The sequence below is a fragment of the Panthera onca genome, chromosome A2 (genome assembly GCF_046562875.1).
Source record: "Panthera onca isolate mPanOnc1 chromosome A2, mPanOnc1 haplotype 2, whole genome shotgun sequence".
In the NCBI taxonomy this organism is placed as follows: Eukaryota; Metazoa; Chordata; class Mammalia; order Carnivora; family Felidae; genus Panthera; species Panthera onca.
In genome coordinates this window covers 125,447,064-125,473,037 of record NC_138340.1, presented here as the reverse complement: position 1 = coordinate 125,473,037, position 25,974 = coordinate 125,447,064, and the positions used below count along the sequence as shown (strand labels likewise).

Here is a 25,974-nt window from a genome sequence, read left to right as displayed (position 1 = left end):
AGATAGGCGAGGGAGGGATAACACTGAGGGTGTTCAATCCTGAATATTCTCTTGACCCACTCATACCTCCTTTTGTCCGTGATGGCCAGTCCTGTATCAGCCTTCACTCTTTTCCCAATCCCTAACCAATTTCATTAGTTTATATTTGATTCTTTATATTTTAAGTCAGTTGAGTTTGTGTTTTTTATCATAAGTAAAGTTTTTCTACAGCCAGCCAGAGAGTTTTTTGTGACATAACAGCTGAAGCTGTCTGAACCAATATAGAGGTATCCTATTGAAGGAGTGAAGTAATATGGGGGGAGAATTACTTCTTTTGAAGAAATGGATTGAGTGATGTATGTTGGGGTCTGTACAAGTCTGTGTCCATGGACTAAAAGAGCCATGTGGTTGATAGTGTATTGTTTGGAGAGGAAGTATAGTGGTTAAAGACACAGACCTAGGATCTGGCTGGCCTCACATCCTTGTTCTTCCATTTACTGGCTTTGTGATCTTAGCCAAGTTACTTTACATCTTTTTGGGAACAACCAAAACAACAGCAGTAATAACAGCACTTAGCTCATGTGGTGGCTATGGGATTAAATGAGTTCCATGTAAGATACTTAGAATAATGCCTAGTATAAGTTAAATGCTGTGTAAATTCCCACTTTTAAATTTGTGTGCCTTTTGGACCTTTTGTCTGCCTTCTGTTACCTGTGCCGGTGAAGGGCATCCCTACCATGTTCTCAAGACGTTTTTACATTGTTGTGGGAGGCAGTTTTGACCAGGACAATCTGCCATTTGGACTGGCCTTCCGTACTTAGTCTTTGTTTTCTTTGTGCTTGGTAGCTGCTACTTCACACTTGACCCAGTTGGCTCACTTTCTCCAAAGATGGGTAGTGAACAGTTCGCTGGGCTTCTCTTCTTTCCTTGTTTCCAGCCTCTAAAAGATGTTGTGGGGATTTTCCTAGTTTTTTATGTGGACAGAAGTACTAACGAATTGACGACACTGTACTTATAGTACAGATTTTTGGACTGTACTTTTTTTTTTTTAAGTTTATTTATTTTGAGAGAGAGAAAGAGCCGGGGGAGGGGCGGAGAGAGGGATGGCCCCATACCCCCAGCACAGAGCCGGATGAAGAGCTTGAACTCACAAACCGTGAGATCGTGATCTGAGCCAAGATCAAGAGTCAGATGCTTAACTGACTAAGCCACCCAGGCACACCTGAACTGTACTTTTTAATTTTTTTTTTAACATTTATCGTTTTTGAGAGATAGAGCATGAGTCATGGAGGGGCGCAGAGAGAGAGAGACAGAGAATCTGAAGCAGGCTCCAGGCCCTGAGCTGTTAGCACAAAACCTGATGTGGGGCTCAAACCCACGAACCATAAGATCATGACCTGAGCCATAGTCAGATACTTAACCAACTGAGCTCCCCAGGTGCCTCCTGAATTGTACTTTTTGACTGTAACCTTCTGTCTTCCATTTGGTAGTTAAAAAGAAAGCTATTTGATAGTTTAGAAGGTCAAATAACTGGCAAGAGAGCTCCATAGAAAGTCAGTAGCCTGTGAGTAGAAGAGTGGTTGGAGCGTGTGGATGACCATAAAAAACAAACATAAGTGGTGCCATTTGGGATGGCTGTTGTATGTCATGCACCCACAAAAAGCAGTATGCAGGGAAGATAAGGAAATGGTAGGGATCTTTCAGGTCTCCACATGAAAGCAAAGTCCTTTCAGCCTTTAGATGATAGAGGAAAGTCAAGAAGAATTATTACTTTGGATTTAATTTTGGTCACATGAGAAGTTGGTCCTAAGAAGAAATGATGGAAAAGTAAAGTAGAAGTGATGGGATTTAGGAGAGACCATGATAGTCTCATATGTGGCTCAGAATAACCAAAGGAAGGCATATTGGGAGAAGTCATGTGTACTTGCACTAATTAGACCATATCTATGGTAGTCTATTTCTAGATGCCACATTTTAACAAAAACATGGGTAGTCTGTACCATGTCCAGAGCAAGGTAACCAGAATTGTGACAATACAGAACAGCGATCCAAGTTTCTGAATATTTAGCTTAAAAATAGAAAGCTTTCTAAGGGTAAAGGTGGGGTTAGTGCAAAGTCATGATTACAGTATTTGGATAATAGAGAACGGTCATGTGTGAATGGGTTTAGACTAATTTTGTGTAGTTGCAGAGATGTGGAAATTACTGGAGACACTGGTTCAGTTTTAGAAAAGATTTTCTAACATTTTCAGCTATCCATAATTATAACAGGCACTCCCTTTGGCATATTCCTTTTCAGGAATTAGTGAATACCCAGTTCTTAGATTTATAGAAGAGATCTCTATTTTGGATAGATGATTAAAGAAGATGGCCCCTGTAATCTACCAATCTGTGATTTAATGGTCCTAAACAAAAGGACCTATTTGGGTATGAAATACATTGATGTCTTTTGTTCTGTCCACATCATGTCCATGATTTTGTCCAAAGAGGAGTTTGACTAAAGAAAAATGAAGGACGCACCTGGGTGGCTCAGTTGGTTGAGCAGTGGACTTGAGCGTGGATCATGACCTCATGGTTTGTGAGCTCAAGCCCTGTATTGGGTGCTGTACTGTCAGTACTGAGTCGCTTCAGATCCTCTTTCCCTCCACCCCTCTCTGCCCCTCCTCACTGGCACTTCCTGTCAAAAATAATATTAAAAAAATTTAAAAATAAATAATTTAACCAAAAAAAATGAAAGATTGATTTTTTTTTTTTTTTTAATGTTAAGTTTTGAGAGACAGTGCGAGTAGGGGAGGGGCAGAAAGAGAGTGGGACAGAGAATTTGAAGCAGGCTCCACCCTGACAACAGCCCTATGTGGGGCTTGAAATCACTACTGGAGCCAAAGTCGGACCCTCAACCTACCGAGCCACTGAAGTGCTCCTGAAGGGTTGATTTTGAAATAAGTCTTCCACGTTCCAGCTTTGGGTTGAAGAATTATGAAAAAATTAGCAAATTCCATTTTTAAACATCTTTACTTAAAAAGGAAAAAAATACAGCTTTGGGCACAGTTTTGCATTCTGTTTTGTATATAAATTATATATTTCTAAATATAAAAATAACATTTTAAAAATTTTAGAAAGTTCAGGAAAATCCCCATTCAGGAATAACCCCTGTTCACTTTTTAGGTATATATTTGTATAGCCTTCCTCCCTACCCCCCCATGCGTGTGTGTATGTGTGTGTGTATACACACACACATACACACACATATATATATGTGTGATATATACATATATATGTGTGTATACATATATATACATACATACACATGAATGTTTTTCACAAAATTAATATTTTGTAAGTACATAATTATACACACTGAAACCTTTCCATGCCACTATATAATCTTCTAACATGTAATCTTTAATGGCTCTATATATGTGGTAAATGTGGTGATTTACTTCTCTATATTGGTCACATAGATTGTTTCTATTTTTGCTGCTAAAAATTCACTTCAATGATCATCTTTGTAGAAGCATTTTTTTGTCTTGATTATTCCCTTAGGTTAGAATGGAAATTTAACTCAGGGGGGTTGGCTCCTTAGCAGGGTCTTGATAAATATTGCCAAATTACAGAAATGTACCAATTAATTATTTCAGTGTATGTTTCGTGGCATCTTCTCTAACACTCAGCATTGATTTAATATTTTTCAATTTTATAGATGAGGCTATCTTTAATATTTAATTTGAAAATTAGAGAGAACATGAATATTCAGTTTCCACTTTCGGTTGCATTATTTTTCTAGTGAAGAATCAGTTGATATTTTATGAATATGTCTGTTAGAAAAGTTTTGTCTAAAACCTCTGCTCAGTAGAACCCCATCTTAATAAAAATGGGGAGTCCTAATCAGTACAAATATTGATATATGTAATTCCACTACTTTAACAAAATTGTTTTGCTATGTGACTGAATGACACACAAGTTTGTGAAGCACTGCATGTTTGTATGTGTCTGTGGCTCACTCCTTCACCTTTTGTGGGTCTTGTTCAAATACCACCTCTCCCATGAGGCCCACCCTGATGATCCCACTTGCAGTCTCAACTGCTCCCACCTGGGGCCTCGCTCCACGCCGTGTCCTCCCAGTCTCCTTTCCTTGGTCCAGTCTCTTCTCCACTGAACTTACCACTTTCTAATAGACTCTGTAATGGATCCATTTAGTTGCTATGACCATGTTTGTTTCTCCTTAATAAATGTTCTAAAATGTAAGTCTCCCAAGGGCAGCAATGCCTCACTGTTTTTTGGTTCACTGCTGTATCCAGAGCCCCCAGAACAGTACCTGACATATAATAGGCATTTGATAAATCTTGTTGAATGAATTAATAAATAGTAACAGACTTATAACTCAATTAAAAGATCCTTATCCTAGCAAATGATAATAGTTTTAATATTTTTTATATTTATTTAAAAATATATAAAGTGAAATTGTCATTTTTTTTTGTTTTTACAGCTGATTTTTCACACATTGCAACTGTTAGCGTTCACTGTCCTTGCCATTTTAATTATGAGGCTGAAGTTGTTTCTAACACCTCACATGTGTGTTGTAGCTTCTTTGGTGTGCTCTCGAAGGGTAAGGCATTCATTCTTGTGTAACTGTACTGTAGTAACTATAGTAACAGCAGGGTAGTTGCCATGGCTTTGCTGAGTAATCCAAAACATAAGAAAACTTGGTTTAAATTATTTAAAATGTTATTTCATGATTAACTCTGAATAACAAAAGCAACTTTGAGTAGCTTTGAAAATTATTCTTAGATTTTAACCGATACTTTTATGACAACTGAGGAGGCACACTTTCCCCTCTGTTAGTATTCTGTCCACAGACATAGTTTTTTAGAGTTCAGGTCTGTGCAAGAGTTTCTTGACACATCAAAACTGTCCTCAAATGTTCTAATACTAGAGTAGATACAGGTGAATTTCTCTAGTATTGTCCTGTTTGGCTCCAAGAACCCCGAGGGAAAGTTGTCAGTTTGGGAGTTCTGTTACCATTATATACAAAGTAGCTAGAATTTGGGGACCAGTGCACTTCTAGAAACATCTTACTTAGCTTTGATGATAAGAGTCTTGTCTTAGAATATCATAATGTTTATTTTTCCAGGAGGAATATGTGTTTCTACTAGTGGGGTTTCCATAGATGACCGCCCCCCTCCCCGCCCCATGAAAGGTAGATGTTACAGGATTTAGTTCGAGGATGTTCCATTATTTTGTGATTTACTGATCTTAATCCTTGGTGGTAAATCAGTACTAGAAGGGTAAGGTGTATTTCTGCCTTAATTCTTTCGAGAGGAAAGAAAGTTCCATTTTTAGTGGCCCTGTAATTCCAAAATATTTACTATGTTTAAACAGTAGGTGATGGCAGTTCCGTATATTATTAGTGCATTGATCGTATCAAATGGTAATCCACCTTGGTTAAAGTAGCAAGGTGAGAGTTTCTTATTGCCCTATAGCACTCTTCATATAAGAATTAAAAATAAATGGTTTCTTTCATTTCAGCTCTTCGGCTGGGTTTTTTGCAGAGTTCGCTTTGAGAATGTTATCTTTGGCATTCTAGTAGTGATGTCAATACAGGGTTGTGCAAACCTCCATAATCAATGGAGCATAATAGGAGAATTTAATAATTTGCCTCAGGAAGAACTGATACAATGGATCAAATACAATACTAGACCAGGTATGTAGCTGTCTGGTTATATGTATAGTTAGTGACATACACACATTTAAAAATACACACACATGGTGACATTTATACACTCACAGATTTTGAGCATGCTAATTGCAGCATCCACCAAATCAAACCCTTTCAAAAAACAATTTTGTGCCCTCTTTAAATGCCTCCTAGATAACTCAGGAATTTTAATTAACATGGGGAATTAATGATTGTTCACAGTTATAACTCTGAGATCATTATTGTATTTTAACTCTACCAATGACAAATAAAAGAAATCTTTAATAACAAAATTCCACACCTAGTTACAGGCCATTGGAAAAGGTACTTCTGACCATGGGAATGTCAACAGCACTCCTTCTCCACTTCAGTCAGTGCTGTCTGATCCAACTCTGTAAAACCAGTTGCACACAAGAAGAGTTAAAATCTCAGATATTCTTTTTTCTTCACTAAATCATTTCAAGGAGTTGAGTATAAATCCTACTTTTAAATACTCTAAAATATCATTTTTAGCTTCCCTTTTTTTCTTCCTATCTTTATCCAGAACCACCTCAAGCAAAGTTATTTATTTCATGTTGAAAAACCTTTCCAGAGAATAAGTGTTTTCTACAGTATTTTCTGTAACTAATCTATAATCTTGTCCCAAACTATTTTTGATATTTAGTAATTTTTTCTGGCACTAGTTGTTCACTATGGCTTCTTTAAATTCATCCTGTGACTCCTTGGGTCAGTTTCCTCTTATCATTTATTTGACAGTTGCCATTTTACTAATTAGGCATCATTTAAGTAAGTTTTATAAGCTTCAGCTCAGATAGTTGGTTTTCAGAGGTGACAGTACCTAAATCGCCGATAGCTGCCAGGACGATTTAATCAGAATTTTTAAATTAATCCTCTTGTGAATTTTCCCTATAGGAGTACCAAGTGTAGGCACTCCCTTTACTCTCCCTTATCCCTTCCCAGTTAGATATTTTTCCCAAGCTTTACCAGGTACCTACTTTCTCAATCTTTTAGTGTGTCTTTCTTTGTTCCAGTGTTCATCTTGGGTTCCTGGCAGAGAGGGCCTACCTTTGGCAACTTCTTCTAAGATAACTCTCACGGACTCCCACCTCAGTTTTAGCTGTCTCTTCTTTGATCTTCTTATAAGTCTTTTTTTCATCCTCATATTATGAGTTCTTTTATGGTTACCACATGTGTATTAAAATCAGCATGATGCTCTATAGTATGGGTGAGACTAGTGCTTACGTTCAGGTCCCCCATGTAGGGTTGTATAGTTTGTGAACTGCATAAAAGTGCTCAGTTGAGAGGACAAGTGAGAACTGAAATCCAGCCCATGGTCTAATCACCAAGTCATGTATTAGTGAGACTCTGTCAAGTCAGAAGGGATCTTTTTTCTAATATGGTCAGTCGAGTATATGTGGAGACTTCAGTATACATATAGGAAAAGATCATATTCTTTCCCCCACTGTGTTCATATTTATCTCACCACCTAGAGTGAAGAGTATGTAGAGCATTTCTCCCCATCTCTGCCACAGATCGTTTCTCTTCAGTGATTACAGCTCTTGCTGAACAGGCCTGCCTCGTGTCCTCCTGATAACTGTGGCCCTGGGCTTTGGGTCCCTCTAGCCCAGGTTTTCTCCACCTTGACACTATTGATGTTAGGGAGTGTCCTGTGAGTCACAGAGTTTTAGCAGCATCCCTTCCTCCTACCCACTAGTTGCCAGTAGCACCTCTGTCCCGCACAGCGAGCCAACCAAAAATGTCTCCGGAAGTTGACCACATGTGTCTCTCGGAAACAAAATCATCTCTGGTTGAGAACCACTGCTCTGGCCTAAGAGCTTTCCATCATTAATTATTGAGTCTTGTGATAATAAATACACATTTCTATATTGGTTGACTTAAATATTTGCAAATTTAATTCCTATGTAGAGATTTTCATTTGACGTTACATTTAGAATACTTGTTATATTTGCAAGCGAACAGTTATTTACAGTAGACCTGAATGACCTGTCTTGTTCTTATTAGTGATTTTATTATGCTGATTAAAAATGATAATAACCTTCAAAATTATATAATAATGTATTATACCATAGTGCCAGGAGGTCAGCATTTGGTCTTTTTGTCTTCCAAGAAACCACAGTTCACAGCCCATGAAGGTCATTTTAAAAGATGTAGCATGAGACTTGCCCTTTGTAACAGTCTCTGAGTTCTTAGCATTTCAGATTATCAGGATGAGATATGAAATTTTTGTAGTATCATCTTTACCTTGAGCTTGACCATGGCAGGAGGCTGTAGTGAAGCGGCTAAGAGGGTTGGCTCGGACACTGCCGAGGTGTGTAGTCTTGGGCCGGTCACTCTCCCCTGTGATGTCTGTTTCCTCATTTACAAAACAAGAATAACATATAGCCCACTTTACGGAGTTGTGCGAGCTAGATTTTTTAATCCTAGTGAAAATATTTCACACAGTTCCTCGCGCAGAGATAACAAAGTTGGTTCCTGTTATAGTCGACAATATTGAGCAAAGAATAAGAACGGTGCCAGTGATGATTATTTAAATGTATTTTGTATTCTTAATTTGAGTTCAAATATTATAGATGAAAAAGAACCTTTGTTCTCTTTAAAATATGGCATTAAGGAATATATTCTTGCTTTCCAGATGCCGTTTTTGCCGGCGCCATGCCTACAATGGCCAGTGTCAAGCTGTCTACCCTTCACCCCATTGTGAATCATCCGCATTATGAGGACGCAGACTTGAGGTTGGCAACTGATTGAAGTGTTTCAACTAGACACGCTTACAACTTATATCGGCTCTTAGAAATAGGGAAGGTTTTATACACATGCATATGTTCTCATCTTCATACTCATGATGGTAGTTAAAAATGTGTAATAACCATCCAGAAAGTATAATTATGTGCCTGTTGACTCTACAGGATGTTTAATAAACCTCTGAAAAAAGGAGAAAGGTTAATTTTTCTCAGAGTGAAGATGTCACATGACTAGCCTGCGTGTGTGTCTCTGTTGCAGTAGAACTGCTAAGTACTAGTCATGGCAGATGGGATGGATCCGGCCCATGGGCGTAGTTGGCTACCCTTGCTCTGGACTCCACAAGCCCCTCTGCCTGATTGAAGAAACCATTCTCCCTCTTATTGGTGGTCTATAGCTAGGTTTTTTTTAAAAACAAACAAAAAAAAAATACATGAAATTTGCTATATACTATATGCACTTATGAAAATTTAGGGTGTTTTTTTGTTAGCCAGTTATGAGAATTCAGGTTTTTACTGAGGTGTGAAAGTTTTGTTTTCCTTAAACAACTGACTTTAAAAATTATTTTAATCATTTTAGTAATTGTCAGGGTAATCTTTTCCTGTTAATGCATCTTTGGCCTATTGTTAGAGGTAACATTTTAAATTATTTAAAGTTTTATGTCTGGTTGTGGACACTGGACATCCCATATGCTTGAAATTTTAAGAAATTCCCAATGCATAAATGATAATTGCTCAGGATTTCATAAAAACACCTGTTTAAGGCCAAATCATCTTTCGTACCAAATTTTGGCAAATAATCCAGTTTCTCACACTTCCATTAAGATATTTTCTCTACCTGACTGTTACACTAGATGCCCTCTATCTCAATGTTGGATTGGCTACATTTCAACTTCAATTCAGATGCTTTTCAGAGCTTCTCCAGATGAAATTATCTATTGAAACGTCTCCACTCGTTCAGCCTCTATCTGAATGTGTTCCATGAGCAGATTAATTATTTTATGCATTAAACAAAGCAAATTTTTTATCCTGAACTATTATCCTGCTACCCAGCTCTAGACTCTAAACCAATTTATATCTGTCTGTTCCAGTAAACACTAACAAGCAGTATATACAAAATTCCAACCACTGTAAGGTTTAGCACATGCACAATTAAGTAGGAATGTGGAAACTGCTATCCAAAAATAATCTATGCTATCCCCAAAACATTCATGCTGCTTGAGGTCATATATATGAATGCTCTATACAGTGAGTATTAAGATTTTGATTTGCTAGCAAAATTTCTCTAGTCTATTCTAATTTATTTTAAAACATTTAACTTGTGTTTTGAATGTAAAGGGCCCGGACAAAAATAGTTTATTCCACCTATAGTCGAAAATCTGCAAAAGAAGTGAGAGATAAATTGTTGGCGTTACATGTGAATTATTACGTCTTGGAAGAGGCATGGTGTGTTGTGAGAACTAAGTGAGTATGAGCCCTGTGCTATACAATATGGAATATCCTTAAGCCACAACTGTTTTACTTTATTATAGTAGTTGTGATTCTTTAAGAATTTTTATTCTAAACAAATTCCACTGAAATACTATTGTGGTAGGGGTGCCTGGGTGGCTTAGTCAGTTAAGCGTGTAACAGTTGACTTCTACTCAGGTCATGATCTCATGGTTCTTGGGATCAAGCCCCATGACAGTGTGGAGCCTGCTTCCGATTCTCTTTCCCTCTCTCTCTGCCCCTCTCCTGCTCGCTTGCTCTCTCTCTCTCTCTCTCTCTCTTTCTCTCGAAATAAATAAACTTAAAAAAAACACTATTGCATTTAAAATCATTTCATGTAGAAAAGTAAATATCATTTAAAAACTATAGTGTGTTTTACCTTCCAAATTTTTTCATTTAAATTTAGCATCATGTAGCTTTCTTTCATAGTGTTTGAAATTCTTATGATAATTTTTATTAGATGTGTGAAATAAAGATTTGAATTTACAGCAATAGAGACATTAGCATTCTGTTATTACAAGTGGATAACATTAAATTTATAAGACTTATGAAAAAAGTTTCAGATAAGAGAAAAGAGTAAAAAAACATTCTTAAGTATAGTTTCTAGAAATCACAAAATTCTAATAGGCTATCTTGAGGCCTTTTTTAGATTCCTTGACTTAAGAGGTTCTTTGTCATATTAGGCCTAACATTAAGAATTTTCATTTCTCCTGTAGGTAATTAGGAATTCAACTATAGAACATTTTTGAAGAGCTAGGTTCACAAGTTTAGTAGCTAATTTTTATATCTAATTTTAATATCTAATAAATATATCTAGGAAGAAATGGCATCTTGTAAAAGAAGCAGAAACATAATGTATGTGCACATCCATTAATTTAAAATTTAATAAGACAAAGTAGACTTCAGGACAAGGCATATTAGCACAGATAAAGATGGACATTTTATAATGTCAAAAGAATTAATTCATCATCAAAAATATGTAACAGTTCTAAAATGTATGCATCTAGGGGCGCCTGGGTGGCTCAGTCGGTTGGGCATCCGACTTCGACTCAGGTCATGATCTCGCGGTCCATGGGTTCGAGCCCCACGTCGGCCTCTGTGCTGACAGCTCAGAGCCTGGAGCCTGTTTCAGATTCTGTGTCTCCCTCTTTCTCTGACCCTCCCCTGTTCATGCTCTCTCTCTCTCTGTCTCAAAAATAAATAAATGTTAAAAAAAATTAAAATGTATGCATCTAAACAGAGCTTCAAAGTGCACAAAATAGAAATATGCATAATTAAAAGAAAAAATAAGCAAATTTTTAATCATAGCTGGAAATGTTAACTTTCTCTACTGAGAAAATTAGATAAAAAGAGTGCAAGGATTGAAAGATAGAAACAACAAAAAGTATCAAATAGCCTGACCTAACTGACTCTTATAGAACAGTACAGGAAGATATATTCTGCACAATACACATTCTTTTAAACGGCACATGGAATTTTCATCAAGAGAAAACATATGCTGGGCCATAAAAATGGCTTCAATATGTTTAAAAGATTTGAAGTCCTACAGAATTAAGTTAGAAATTAATAATTAGAAATCTAAATATAGATATTTAGTCAATCCATACATATTTGGAAATAAGGCAGTAAACTTATGGATAACTTACGGATCAAAGAAAAAATGCAGAGAAAATTTTAAAACAGTATTTTTTTTCTTGAATGCAAAAACAGGTGTTTTCAACAATGTTGCTGATCTAACTGGATATCTATATCAAAGAAAAAGTGAACCATGACCCATACTACCCCATACACAAAAATTAACTTGACATGGATTGCAGAACTAAATGTAAAAGTTAAAATTAAAAGATTTCTTGGAACACAGATCACTAACCATTATAAAAAAATCAATAAATCGTTCACATCAAAATTGAAATTTTTTCCTCAAAAGATATTGTTAGGAAAATGAAAAGCCAAGCCATAGACTGGGAGACGATATTTGCAGAGCATGTATCTGATAAAGGAGACACATATTTTGTGTATGAAGAAATTTTATAAAATAATACATTTATAGCACAATTGAAAATGGGCAAAAGGCTTGGACAGACATAATTCACGAAAGAAAATATGTGAATAGTAAATACATGAAAAGATGCTCAATATTGTCAGTGTTCAGGGACATGCAAATTAAAACCACAGTGGGATACCGTAACATAGACTGTAGAACAGATAAAATCTTAACGAAAGTACCAAATATTGGCAAGGATGCTAGAAATCGCCCACATTGCCAATGGGAGTAAAAATGATACAACCACTTTGGAGAAGTATTTGGAGGCTTCTTATAAAAATTTAAGCATATCTCTGGCCTGTTACTCAGCAATTCTACTCCTTGGAATTTAAACAAGGGACATGAAAATATCCATAGAGGATGTTATAGGAGCTTTATTCATAATATCTCAAACTGGAAACAACCCAAATATCAAGAGAAAAATGAATAAACAAGCTGTAGTATGTTCATACACTGGAATGCTACTCAGCAACGAAAAGGAACAAACTACTGAAATGTAAAAAGGATGAATCTCAAAAACATACTGAGTGAAAGAAGCCAAACACAGAAGAGCACCTACTATGAGATTCCATTTTATCAAGTTGAAAATATGCAAAACTCATGGGAATAAAAACCAGAATAGCAGTTGGTTATGGTGGAGCAGGGGGTGGAGGTGGTGGTGGGAATACTCTGTAAAGGGATTCAAGAACTTTTTTTCTTTTTCCTAGAAGAATGACAGTGTTCATTTTCTTGATTGACATGTTTTTTATACGGGTGGATGCATTTGTCAAAGCTCATGGAGCTGTACACTAAGATCTGTGTGTTTTTACTTATGTAATTATGTAAACAACTTACTCTAAATATACAAGTAAATATTTATGCAAAGAAGAACTCTTCTAAAATTCTGGTACTTAGAAAAACATTTTTACAACTATCACTAATAGCCTTCTGAGAACGGAAGGAATAAGTGGTAAAGAAGGAATAGCACATTTTCTCTCCAGGCAATCTTTTTACAAAATTGGATGCTTTTGCTTTTCTTCACAACTCTGTTCTATTAAGTATCACATACTCCTTACCTAAAAGCCCTAAGGCTGTGTGACATTTAAGGAAAATAATGAAAAGTGCGAATTGGATTTTCTAGTTTGGGCAAACTGGATTTAGGAGTTATTAATCTGTCTAAGGCCCAAAGAAATTGAACATAAGACCCATAAGAAACCAGTTTTGGAAGGAGTTCAGTTAATATTGGCAGGAAAAGGTTGAGTTAATGCTCGCAGATATTACAGTTATAAGAAGTGGGTGAAAACACAGGTACTCTTCACTTTGCATGGTACTATATTAGGTGAAACTTGAGCATGTCAAAGCTGCGTTCTTGCTTTGCATGGTTCCATGGAGCTCAGCGTCATGTTAACTGATGTGTATTGGAACTGTGTCCTCTAAGAGTTACCATGGCACTACTCAAAGCAAGGACATAGTTCCAATATGCAGATGCTTCAGTTAACAGGATGCATGCAAAGTTAGGTTTAATGATATTAAAAACAACTATTTGAAGTCTCTAGAAGGTGACACAAAAGCAGGGAGAAACTTGAGAAAAATTTGCTCTTGAAGAACTTCTCTGAATTTGTGACCTTCAAACCTAAATCAAACAACGTTTAGTAATCACAAATAAGAATGTGACTGAACACTCAAATCAAAAGGCAGAGATTAGTAGTAGACTGAATACAAAAGCAAAATCCAACTATGTGCTGCCTGTTAAGACATGCATTTTAAGTACAAATACATGTATAGATTGAAAGAAAAGGGATGGAATTGTTATCACGTGAGTAACACATGAAAGCTGTAGTGAATATAAATATCTAGAATATTCTAGAAAAGGCAAAACTATATTGCAGAAAGAAGATCAGTGTTTTCCTGGGCTAAGTTTGGGCGAGAGAGCTGACTGCAGAAGGGCTCAAGGGAACGTGTTTCAGTGCTGGGGATTTTTTGTATTACGATTATGGTGGTGCTTACACACCTATACATATTTGCCCATATTTATCAAACTTAACTCATAAAATGGGTACATTTCATTGTATATAAATTGTATACAATATAGCTATTGAAAAATAAAAGTCAATTTGGGGTGCCCGGGTGGCTCAGTCTGTTAAGCATCCAGCTCTTGACTTTGGCTCAGATTATGGTATCACGGTTCATGAGTTCAAGCCCCACATCAGGCTCTGTGCTGACAGCACAGGGCCTGCTTGGGATTCTCTCTCTCTCTCTCTCTCTCTCTCTCTCTCTCTTTCTTTCTCTCTCACTTACTCTCTCCCCCCCCCACTCATGTGCTCTGTTTTTCTCTCTTTCAAAATAAATAAACTTAACAAAATTTTTTTTTTAAAGTCAATTTCGTCTGACTTCTTCCCTTTACTGACTCTCATGTGGGGTTATTCTCTAGTGGGAAATATTATCCCAGGCAGTTGAATCATAGAGCCACCCAAAATAGGAAAGGGTTGAAGAAAACAAATCTGGCAAAAGAGCTTTCTTTCCTCACCTTGGACTATATGTTTTCATGGTAATCTAGGTTAGATTAAGCTCAAAAATATGAAATTCATCAGGAATCAGATTAGCTCTCCTTTAATTTGTCTCCTACTACTCATAGCCCTTATGCTTGGATGGTGACACCACTTAGAAAGTATATCTATATTTCATTTTGAAAATAAATTTTTAAATATGTATTTCTGAATGTATATTGGACCTTTATTGGTAGGCTTAATAATATACTGATTATTTGCTTAAGTGGAACAGGAAAATGCAGCATAATTTCATTTTTATCTCTAAATGTTGAAGTGATATTTTTTTGAAATGATGCTTTAAAACCTTTATTAAATAAATTAGTCTCTAACAAACTTGGAGCTACTTTATAATTTACCTATTTCCCCTGTATCTGAATGCATTTTTAATATAGGTATATATGTGCCTTTTTTTTTTTTTTTTTTTTAGGCCTGGGTGCAGTATGCTGGAAATTTGGGATGTGGAAGACCCTTCCAATACAGCTAATCCTCCCTTATGTAGCGTCTTGCTCACGGACCCGAGACCCTACTTCACCACAGTATTTCAAAATAGTATGTACAGAGTATTAAAGATTAACTGACAACGAGACTACCTATCACACTGTGATGCAAAGAGGTGTGTAGAAAACCATCACTTTGGCTTATTTACATTAAAAGAAAATCACAAGCTTTAATAAGGGATCCTTAAAAAGAAGATGATAAAAATAGTTTAGTTATTCTGATTACTAAAAGGTAAATTGTTTCATTGTTTTCCATTGAATGTCAGCCTTATTAAGCTTGTTATTTAAAGGACGAAATCATCTCATTCTGCAGAAACAAATGTCCATCTTAAAGTTTTAAAGAAAAATACATGTAAAAGAACAATGAGATTTAATAAGTCAAGGGGAGATGTAAGTCCTTTTGCATCCAACTAGGTGAAATATTTCAGATTTTCTCTGGTACCAGCATGTACCAGCTCAAACTCTTTAAACCACTTAGAATAGACTAATGCAGTTTCTGAAAGACACTTCCATAAAATCCTGATTCTGATCACAACTTCTTTACCTCCATGAGGAAATTTGTGTGTAACCACGTGTCTGTTAAGGTTGTTTTTGCTTTTACTAACCCTCAGGAAGGATCTTTAATAGCTTTTAATATTTTTTTATCATTTCAGTTTAAATATTTTTAATAACAACCTATTTTATAATGTTTTGTATCTCTTGAAATTTATTTACCCAACCAGATAAGTATTTTCTATTGATTAGTTCCCAACCTTAGTTCAACAGGTTATTAATCTATCTTTATAATCCAGTGGTTTTTCTTTTAACATCCAGATAAAATAAAAATTGCTATGGTACATGACCACCTTTTGGGGTTAAATATAATCAGAAAAGAAAATCTAGTTAAATTTATCATATGAGATTTTAAGATTCTAGATCCCGAATGAAACAAAGGCATTTTCATCTTGACAGCCCTGTAGCTCATTGGACATAGTCTTTCTTTCTGATTACTATCTTTCCAATCGCCATCTTTTGTAATAACAAATTTCTAAATCCTCATTTATGTTTGGGTTTGGATGAGGACATTGATGTTTTTATAAATCTTCTCCTCCAATATAAAACCTATGCAACAACAGTGCTTTGGCAGTGGGAAATAGTTATCTTGAAGATGTTGCCAAATGCAAAGACTGTCTGTGCTTGATAGTAAATATGCCACATCTGTAGCATTTTAGTATCTATCTGCTTTAAGTTAATCATCTCAGAGTCTTTGTAATTCCCTTATGTCCTTGGCCCTCTACATTTGAGATAACAAATGACTTAATATCATAGGTTAGTTCATATATGGTAGGTAGGAGATTATATTCAAGAAAACGAATAAAATTACTTTTCAACTTTTATAATTGTAAAATACTTCATTTAATACAGGTTACAAAACTGCTAAGAAAGCATACCACGTTTTATCAGTATTTTCAAGTAACTGGGGCCTAGGTATGAGACAAAAAAGAAAAGGGAGACTTAACACCTAACATTCGTAAAAATTAAAATACATTTTGGATGATGTTTTCATAGGAAATATTTTTCAAACTTTGGGAGAATTTTTTTAAAAGAAGAGCTGTATTACCTAACAACATATTTTATACAAGTGTACTTACATGTATTTATTATTTTCAACTTGTATAGTTGTCAAATATTTTTACACAGGATGCAGAGCAGCTAAGAAAGTAAAACATTTTACTATTTTAGCATTTTCAAATAATTTTTCGGTGTGTAGGGCAAAGAAGGAAAAGAGACATAGCACCTGACATTCATAAAATTAAAGTAACACATTTTTGATGATATTGGCATAAAAATATTTTTAAAGAATCTGGTAGAATTCAACAACCAAAACAGGGAAGAACAATATTAACTAATTAAATGTTTCATGCAAATATAATGTATTGATACGGATTTGTGTTACTTTCATGTGCTATATATTTTTAAGAATTAAAAAAGCCCTTGAAGATCCTCTGTGTGTTTTCTATCTTTTCTCATCCTTTACTAAGCATACATTTTGACCTTGAAATAAATCTGGTATGAAGGTACAAATCATAGGTTCCTAAATTTATTAACCATGTTTACATTGGCAATGATCTTTCTTAGCCATTTAAAAACAATTCTGCATCATCTCACACAGAAGTCGGGGTATTGTGAAGGAAATAGTGTGGGCTTTGTAACCAGATAGGTCTAATTTTAAATCCTGGCATTTGTTTTTACTGGGTATATCACCTACCGTCCATTCAAAAGGTATTTATTGAGCCCTTACTATATGCCAGGCACTGTGCTAATTAAGCTTGGCCATGTCTAATGACTGTGAACTTCAGTTTCTTCGCCTGTAAGTCGGACTCTGTAAATCAGTTCAGTAAATGAGAGCCCAAACTACCCACTCGGTAGCATCATTATGAGATAATGTAAGATAATGTAGTAAAGTGTTTGGCACTTACAGATGTGCACTCAAAAATGTTCCATTGCTACTTCTCCCCGTTCACCAAATAACCAGCTTAGCAATATCAAGTTACATGGTTGGTTATTTCATCTCAACATTTCAAAGAGTTATACCTTTATTTTCTGTCAATAAAGAGGAATACTGGGCTACGCCTTACTTTTGTACAAATAATGCTATTGGCCTCTCGCCTGCATATAGTGAATCGTTTATATCTTTGAAATGTGAAGACTGTGCATGAACACTGTGGGTTGAGTCATGGGTAGATTTTCCCCAATGCAATGAAGTGTTTCCCTTAGTTTCCGATGATCATATTTATGCACACGCATTTGAAACTACGGCTAGAAGTGATTGGACACAAGCTACAGCAATCCTCCCCGTCTTCCATGTCTCCATCTTCTGATTACAGCGTCAGTGACTGCTGTGTCTTCTACTCTTTTGCCGCTAACAGATGCCGCATCAAAAAGCATGGAGTACTTTTCATGTTAATTTTAATAATAAAAATTATATTTCATTTGATAGGTGTCTATTATACAAGCCATGCAAACTCAGAATTTTAATTTTGAATAAAGACACTTGAAAGAAGGGAGGAAATACTCAACAAACTCAATTGTGTCATTGTTTTCTTCCAACTTTACTATCAGGGATGCATATTTTGCTTGTTTTCTTCTTTTAACATAATTTAAACACTTTTATGTTTTCTTCTTTATGCAATACATAGGGAAGTATTTTACAGAGACTGTTTTCATAGTACTATATAATACCCCGTATGTATGTGTGTGTGTGTGTGTGTGTGTGTGTGTGTGTGTGTAGAGACCGTGTATATAAATATGTCTCTTAAGCATTGTCAAGCTATTTCCACTCTTGCTACTTCATGTATGTATATATGTAGAACAGCACTACAGTGAATATCCTAGTACCTTAAGATTTTTCAATTTTCAAATTATTTCCGTAGGATAGATTCCATAAAGTTAAGTTTCAGCCAAGAAATGTGGATACTCTTAAAGTCTACAATGCAGTTTGCCTCAAATTACCTTTGCAAAAGGATTATATACACCACCAGAAGTCAGTGTGCAAATTTGTGACACCTGAAATCTTATTCATTATTATTTTAATTCACACTAATTCCCTGGTTTCTGAGGTTGGGTACCTATTCACGTTTGTTAAATGGTTGCATTTCCCTTTGTGTATCGCCCCTTTATATTCATCCACATTTATATGTGTCCAGCTCAGCACTGAGATTGTACGGTACTGGTTTTTAGTGAGTTTTTAGTTTTTCACTGTTTAGTAATGTTGATGAAGATGCCATATGAGTTAGTATATTCTTACTACTGTGTAGGCTGGAGACCATGCGTCAACTGTCTAAAATAGTTTATCATTTGTACCATATTCAGTATGTCATATTTAACATTAAATATCAAGTTTTAAAATCTCAGTGCCTCAGCTGTTTAAATAAAGATGCAGTGATCATCATTTCATGGTTCGATACTATAAACTTTTTAAGTTATGTTTATGTCTGAAATTTCTTTTACATTTAAAAAAAATTAATGTTTATTTTTAAATGTTTATTTATTTATAGTAAAGAATGTTTTATTATTCAGAGCGTGAATGGGAGAGGGGCATAGAGAAAGAGGGAGACACAGAATCTGAAGCAGGCTCCAGGCTCTGGGCTGTCAGCACAGAGCCTGACGCAGAGCTCGAACTCACGAACTGTCAGATCATGACCTGAGCATAAGTCGGACGCTCAACTGACTGAGCCACCCAGGTGCCCCTATGACTGAAATTTCTTAAACCATTATTATTAATCTAAACTGGGTTGCTTTTTGTAGGATACAGAAATTAGTAAATTTCCAACAGTTTTTGGCCTCGTGGGAACTAGTGGAGTTTTACGTCCAGTAAAAACTCCCTATATTTTTAATCGTTAAAAAGTATATTCTCTGGAGCTCCATTCATATTCTTTGATAAATCCATTGAGTCTCCTCAAAAGAGGTGGGGTAAGAGATAAGGGAGAAGAAAAATCCTTTTGAAAATTCTTCTTAACCATGAGAAACAAAAGGAAAATTTGAAAAGAACAGGTAAGTATATAACTTCATGCATAAAAATAAAATTTATATGGATCAAGAACTTAAATGAAAAAGGCAGAGCATTAAAACTTTTAGAAGAATATAGGAAAATACAAATTAAAACCGCATGACAGGGGCGCCTGGGTGACTCAGTCAATTAAGCCTCCGACTTCGGCTCAGGTCATGATCTCACAGCTCTTGGGTTCGAGCCTTGCGTCGGGCTCTGTGCTGACAGCTCATAGCCTGGAGCCTGCTTCAGATTCTGGGTCTCCCCCTCTCTCTGCCCCACCCCCGCTTGCACTCTCTGCCTCTCAAAAATGAATAAACGTTAAAACACACACGACAAAATGCGCAAGTCTAATAATCGGTGAAAACAAGGAGCGACAAAATTGTTGCTCACAAAATTGTAGTAGGGAGGATAAATTGGTACAGCTCTCTTGGAAAATAATGTTTTATTACCTAGTAAATTTGAGAGGGTGTAGTCCCTGCAACCAACAATCACCCTGAAGAAATGTTTGTACCAATACGCCAGGGAAAACAATTACAAGAATATTTATGGAGGCATTATTTGTACCTCAGGAGAATAAAGGCTGAAAACAACCCAAAGGGCCACCAGTAGACCAGATAATGAAGAATCCCATACAATGGAATATTGTACAGAAGTGAAAATGATCCATTCGTGTATCAGCAGGACTCAATTTTAAATATAATGTTAAAAATAAAAAACTTTTATCAAAGATGGGTGTGTGTATAAGTATATAGGCCACTTCACTTTTTTTTAAGTTAAAAAAAAGGGCTGGGGGGGCTGTGCTAGCATATCAGTGGTTCTTAAACCTCAGATTGTCTTTCAGTGGCCCCAGGGTGCCTAAGCAAGCATCACGAGTTGTTCTGATGACCATAGTCTAGCCAGCCAAACAAAACTTCAGACTGTAGATTTTCTTGAGCTTCCGTTCGTGCGATTTCTTTCTTCAAATAGCAGGTGATGTGACAGTGCCTTTATTGAACACCACAAACTTGGTAGAATTTTTTATAGAAATTTGATTCTTTTTAAAATGTTTCCTATGAAAGTAATTTACGTGCATTAAGGGAAAGTTGGAAAACCCTGAATAGTATTGAAAAAGTATAACTTCTTAAAAATTACCACATCATGGTTCATTGGACTTTGAGGAAAGACATCATTCATAGAAATTGTATTACAATTCATAATAATGAGCAATAATGTGACTTCTTCGTGGCCTTAAAATAGCCTCCACATGACAAGAACTCTGTTTTTGCTACCCAACACAGTATATGTGATGGCCTGTGTCTATTAAACACCCGTGTTCTATAATACACAAGAAAATTACAAATTAAATTTGTTTTTATTTTTAAGGCCAAGATTTTTATTACTCAACTTTAAGTAGTACATTGCTTAGGACTTCAAATTAGGCTTCCTGTTTCTCTTGAATTGTGGTAAATTGCTTCTTCATCTTTTCTGGCGGTTAACTATCAAAATTAGAAAAAAATACACAATGTACCTACTTAACATTAATACATCCATTAAGAGGGTTTTTTTTTGTTTTTTTCCCCCCCAAGAGAGCAAAATTTCTAGCCTGGGTTTCAGTAATATCGAACAGAAGACATTGCTTTTCTTTGAAATGAGGTCTAATCAAGCATTTTTTTTTTTTAAGTTTATTCATTTATTTTTGAGAGAGAGAGCAAGCAGGGGAGGGGCAAAGAGAGAAAGAATCCCAAGCAGGCTCTGCACTGTTAATGCAGAGCCTGATATGGGGTTCGAACTCACAAACCATGAGATCATTGACCTGAGCCGAAATCAAGAATCAGATGCTTAACCGATGGAGACACCCAGGCGCCCTGGTCTAATCAAGTATTAACATTTGATACTTAATACTCTTTGAATGCCCTACAGTTCTCAGATTCCTTCCTGTTTTTCTATTGAAAAACTACAGTCTGCTGTGTGGATACAGTGTGCAAGTCTGTCCACATCCCCTTTAAAGGAACTATCTTCAAAGAGCTTAGAAGCTTGTGTGTGATAACCACTCTGTGACCAATGCCCTGGTCGCACGATAGAAGGGACGCCTGAGCAGACCATGTCACTTCACATAAGACTTTTCTAGTACAGGTGCTCCTCGATCTGTATCCTAAAGGGAAGGTAGGAAGTAACCAGCTAAATGGACAGGGGAAGCGGGGAGGCACTTTCCGGGTAGGGGGAACAGCATGCACAAGAGCCCAGAACCATTGAGGCAGATGGCTTAGTCCAGGAATTGTGTTGTGGCTCAACGGCAGCATGTGCTTGTTGAAGTACTTACTAGAAACTGGAGAGACAGGCAAGCAGGTCATGCAAGCAGTGGGGTTTAAAGGAAGATACGCCTCTGGAGCGGGAAGACCACACACGCGCCCTTACTCTCCAATCCGATAACTCTGGGCCTCCATTTCTTTGTAAGTTGTTCATAAGGCTTTCCTTCCAGAATTGAGAGGATCAAACAAGGTATTCCATGTGGAAGTGCATTATAAAGTAGTCCACATGCGATCCATTTTAATACTTCTAAAGACATGGAGTCAACTCTGAATTGGATGTTAACAAAAGGAAGCTCTGAAAGGTAGTAATAATCCAAAAGAGCAAATAACAAGATCATTTTTATTTGACTTTGAATTATGTTAGAGGAGCTTTTGCAGAAACTGGATTATTATGCTTGGCTGAGATTAAAATTCATTTGTATCCTTTGAACCCATATAGACAATGGCCTTTATTTGAAAATTTTCATAGAAGGGGAAAAATTCCATGGAAGAGCTACAGCTAACTCATCTATAGATACTGAGCTTATTCAAATGAAGCTGCAAAGCCCCTTCGTGGAATATACTGAATTGAACCAGGCCCAAGGACACAGGAACTAAAGTCTATACAAAATTAGCACCTCAGCCATCGGAAAAAACAAACAAAAACCTGTTCCCGAGGCTTCATCAGGGAGATCTAAGGAATACAAAGGGGATCTTAACAAGGTCCCCTTTTTAGCTGGGACCGTGTGGCTGTCACAAAGGCACACCACCCTTAGGATATTCCTCCAAAGAAGAATGTACTATTCAACTGCAGGAGGACAGTTAACTGATGGCCTCCGGTTATAGCACCTGCAGCTGCAGCTTCTGGCATGGCCATCAAGCAGTGGCCACACTCTTCTGGGCTGTCCAAAGCTAATGACAGCATGGTGGGAACTAGGGCCTGGCTGTTTCTACCCAGTGCTGGACTCTTCGGAACGGCAACCTTTTCTCTGAAGCTCCTCACTGAGTAAGCCAAGACCCGGGCAGGTCTCCCTGGCAGTCCCTTGCCCCTCCTCTCCTGGGTATCAGATGGTCCTCACAGCCCTCGGGCTGCCGCACCCAGTCCTACCTCCTCCCACAGCCATGACCCCTTCCGTCAAGCCCCGTGCCCTCCTTTCTCCATCTCGGCTTCTATTTGTTGGAGAACCTGAGCTAACCTGGGTAGATTGCTGGCCCCGATCATAAGCAAAGCAAGTTCGGACTTTTGTGTCCGTCTGTCGGGTTGTCTGAGTGATTTCTGCCATTCTCTGTGTATGTGGGAGCTTACGAATAGAGAAAACCTGAATGCGGAAAACCTACTTTCACTCCTTCACCCACCCATGCTGGTTTCCCATGAATTTTCTGGACTACTCAGAGATGATGCCACCAAGGAAATTCCTCTCCTTTTAGAACCTTACCGGAGTCCCCAAGGGAATCCCTAGGAAGGTATCCCACAGCAGCTACTGTCAAGAGAGGGGACTGTATGCCTTGAGATGACCGTCTTTTCTCACAGTTCTGGACCCTTGTCAAATTTCAGAGTTCCCCAAATAGAGAAAAGTCCTTTGAGAACAGAAGAGGCCAGGCATTTAAACCGTTAATAGTACATTCACACTGTACAATTATATGAAGCATTAAATGCTGAAATTTGATCATAAAACTAACTAGCCAAGTTCAGCTATTTTAAATGAAGAGTTGGGCTTTGTTAGACTCTTTCCAATATTGTGAAAAGCAAAACTAATCTGAAATACAGACTTGTTTACTCCCCACACTTACCAAAATGGTTTACTGTATTATGAAAACTGGATTAATTTTTTTAATAAATAGGAAGAGCCACTAAAAAAGGAGTGCGCAAAATGTTCATTTTGTATATACTTAGTGCCATCTGCTGGCAGTGACATATTATAACATTTGTCATGAAATAACCTATAAAAATTGTAAAGCCGCTGGTTTGCATTTAATAGAAAGTGGGAGACATCCAGGGACAAACAGAACTCGAAGACACGAACTACACTTTTTTTTTTTTTTTTTTGGAACAGAATAGGCTCTTCTTTGTTTTACCCACTCTATCTGCACCGTGTCCTCCATTTAGCTCCCTCCCTTCGTGTCTCAGGAGCTTCTCTTCGCTTCGGCCCTGCCTCCCTGTCCAAGATCACTGACACAGCCAACATCACGTTTCACTCCAGTAATAATGAACCACTGGAAATCTCCAGCCTCTCTTTGTCCCATCCAGCCTCCCATCCTCCCTTCAATCTATCAAGGTCTCACCTGCCCTCCTACTTCCTCTTGAGGCTGATCCTTCTAGTCTCTGCCCAGAAGTCCCCTCCTCTTGGAAACTGGTCCTGCCCAGCTCCTCTGTGGTTTGCTCACGGCACTCCACTTGCCATGTCGTTTGTTTAAAAATTGTCAGTGTGTGGGCACCTGGGTGGCTGAGACTCTTAAGCATCTGACTCTTGAGTTGGGCTCAGGTCATGATCTCATGATGTGGCTCTGAACTTGGCTCTGCACTGACAGTGAGGAGCCTGCTTGGGATTCTCTCTCCCTCTCTGCCCCTCCCCTACTCATACACATGCTGTCTCTATCTCTCTCATTCTCAAATAATAAATAAACCTAAAAAATTGTTTGCCTTCAGGAGTCCCTTACTGAGCTATGCACTACTTAAATACAGGATTTGTGTCTTACTTATTTCTGTGTTCCTGTACAGTACCTGGCACATAATACTCAGATAGCTAGATACTAGGTACTCAGTACCTAGATACTCAGTAAATATTGCATGAAGGAATAACACAGAACATGGTTAGGATATAGGAAAAAAATAACGATGGGGTGCTTGGTAATCCCTTTGGGTCATTTTTTTCCCTGTTTTCTGTCTCTACTACATGGGTAAATTATCCAAAAATGGATCAACATATTCTTAATTTATTTTCTAGGTATCCAGCACTGGATCTGGGTGTTCTGAGGAACAAATACAAAATAGTAGTATGTAGATTAAGACTGGGTTGGAATCCCTGCACTCTCACTTACTAGCTGGGCAATTCATTTAAATGTTCACACGTTTTCTCATATGCAATATGGAGATATTAAACTGTATCCCTCAAAATGGTCTTTGGAAGTAAAAAATGAGGTAATACCATAAAGCATATAAAATAGAGTAAGCGCCCAGCAGGTCGCTTGCTGTTCTTTTTGTCATTGTTTCTGCTAAAATCAGATCAGCACAGGGCATCCGCTGACTGGGTGGGGTTTCTATTCACCACTCAATACTTTGCTTATTCTTCAGGGACCGTCTGTCCTCTCCAGAGTCTACTTTCAACACTTCACTATGCCAATTTGGGAAGCTTTACTATTGTGTTGTTTCTCTGATGAGGGCTAACTTATATCTTTAATTTTAAGAAGCCATTATGCCAGGGGTGCCTGGGTGGCTCAGTCGGTAAGCATCCGACTTCAGCTCAGGTCATGATCTCACGGTTCGTGGGTTCGAGCCCCATGTCGGACTCTGTGCTGACAGCTTGGAGCCTGGAGCCTGCTTCGGATTCTGTGTCTCCCTCTCTCTCTGCTCCTCCCCCACTCACACTCCGTCTCTGTCTCAAAAATAAATAAAACATTGAAGAAATAAATTTTTTTTTGGAAAAAATATCCATTATGCCAGACACAGAAGATGAACACCGTCTAAATAAATGACTATAGCTTCACCGGCAAAATAGCAGGTTGCTATAGTATAGTGGCATTTTAAGTTTTCAAATAACTTTGAATTTACTCAGGTGGTCTTTACCTCCAGGCATAAAATAAGAAACACAACAACACCAGGCCTCCAGAGTTTGCTTCTGACAAATTTCTCACCAGCAAAGGCAAAGCAAATTGAAAAAGATGGATAACAGCTTCTCAATTGGAAACAAATCTAGATACCATCATGGGAGTTGATGTGCTGTGCACAAATTTTACCTAATGTCACAGCCTCGTTGAGTGGAGGATGAGGGAAGGTGGCTGTTTGTGTTTACTCTTGGAAGGACTTTGTTAAATGCTTCTGCAAATTTCTTTTTTTCTCGGCAGATGAATTTGTCTTGAGAGAGTCAGAAACCAAAAAGGTAACCAGAGGCAGAGGTTCATGGCTTGATTCTTTAATAAGTGAGTATGTTGCTCTTTTTCCTACCTCCTATTCCTGATGCCTGAAACAG

General features: G+C 37.3%; 1 protein-coding gene across 1 annotated transcript in view; it reads left to right on the top strand.

The window, feature by feature from the left end:
• DPY19L2 (dpy-19 like 2) overlaps positions 1–16,973 on the top strand; it is a 94,833-nt gene extending 77,860 nt beyond the window's left edge. The window contains exons 18-22 of the mRNA XM_060632869.3: positions 4,465–4,584; positions 5,505–5,679; positions 8,327–8,426; positions 9,771–9,896; positions 14,920–16,973. Coding sequence (XP_060488852.2) covers positions 4,465–4,584; positions 5,505–5,679; positions 8,327–8,426; positions 9,771–9,896; positions 14,920–15,070 — 672 coding nt within the window. The 3' untranslated portion in view covers positions 15,071–16,973. The remainder of the gene's footprint in view (positions 1–4,464; positions 4,585–5,504; positions 5,680–8,326; positions 8,427–9,770; positions 9,897–14,919) is intronic.
• The last annotated feature ends 9,001 nt before the right edge of the window (positions 16,974–25,974 follow it).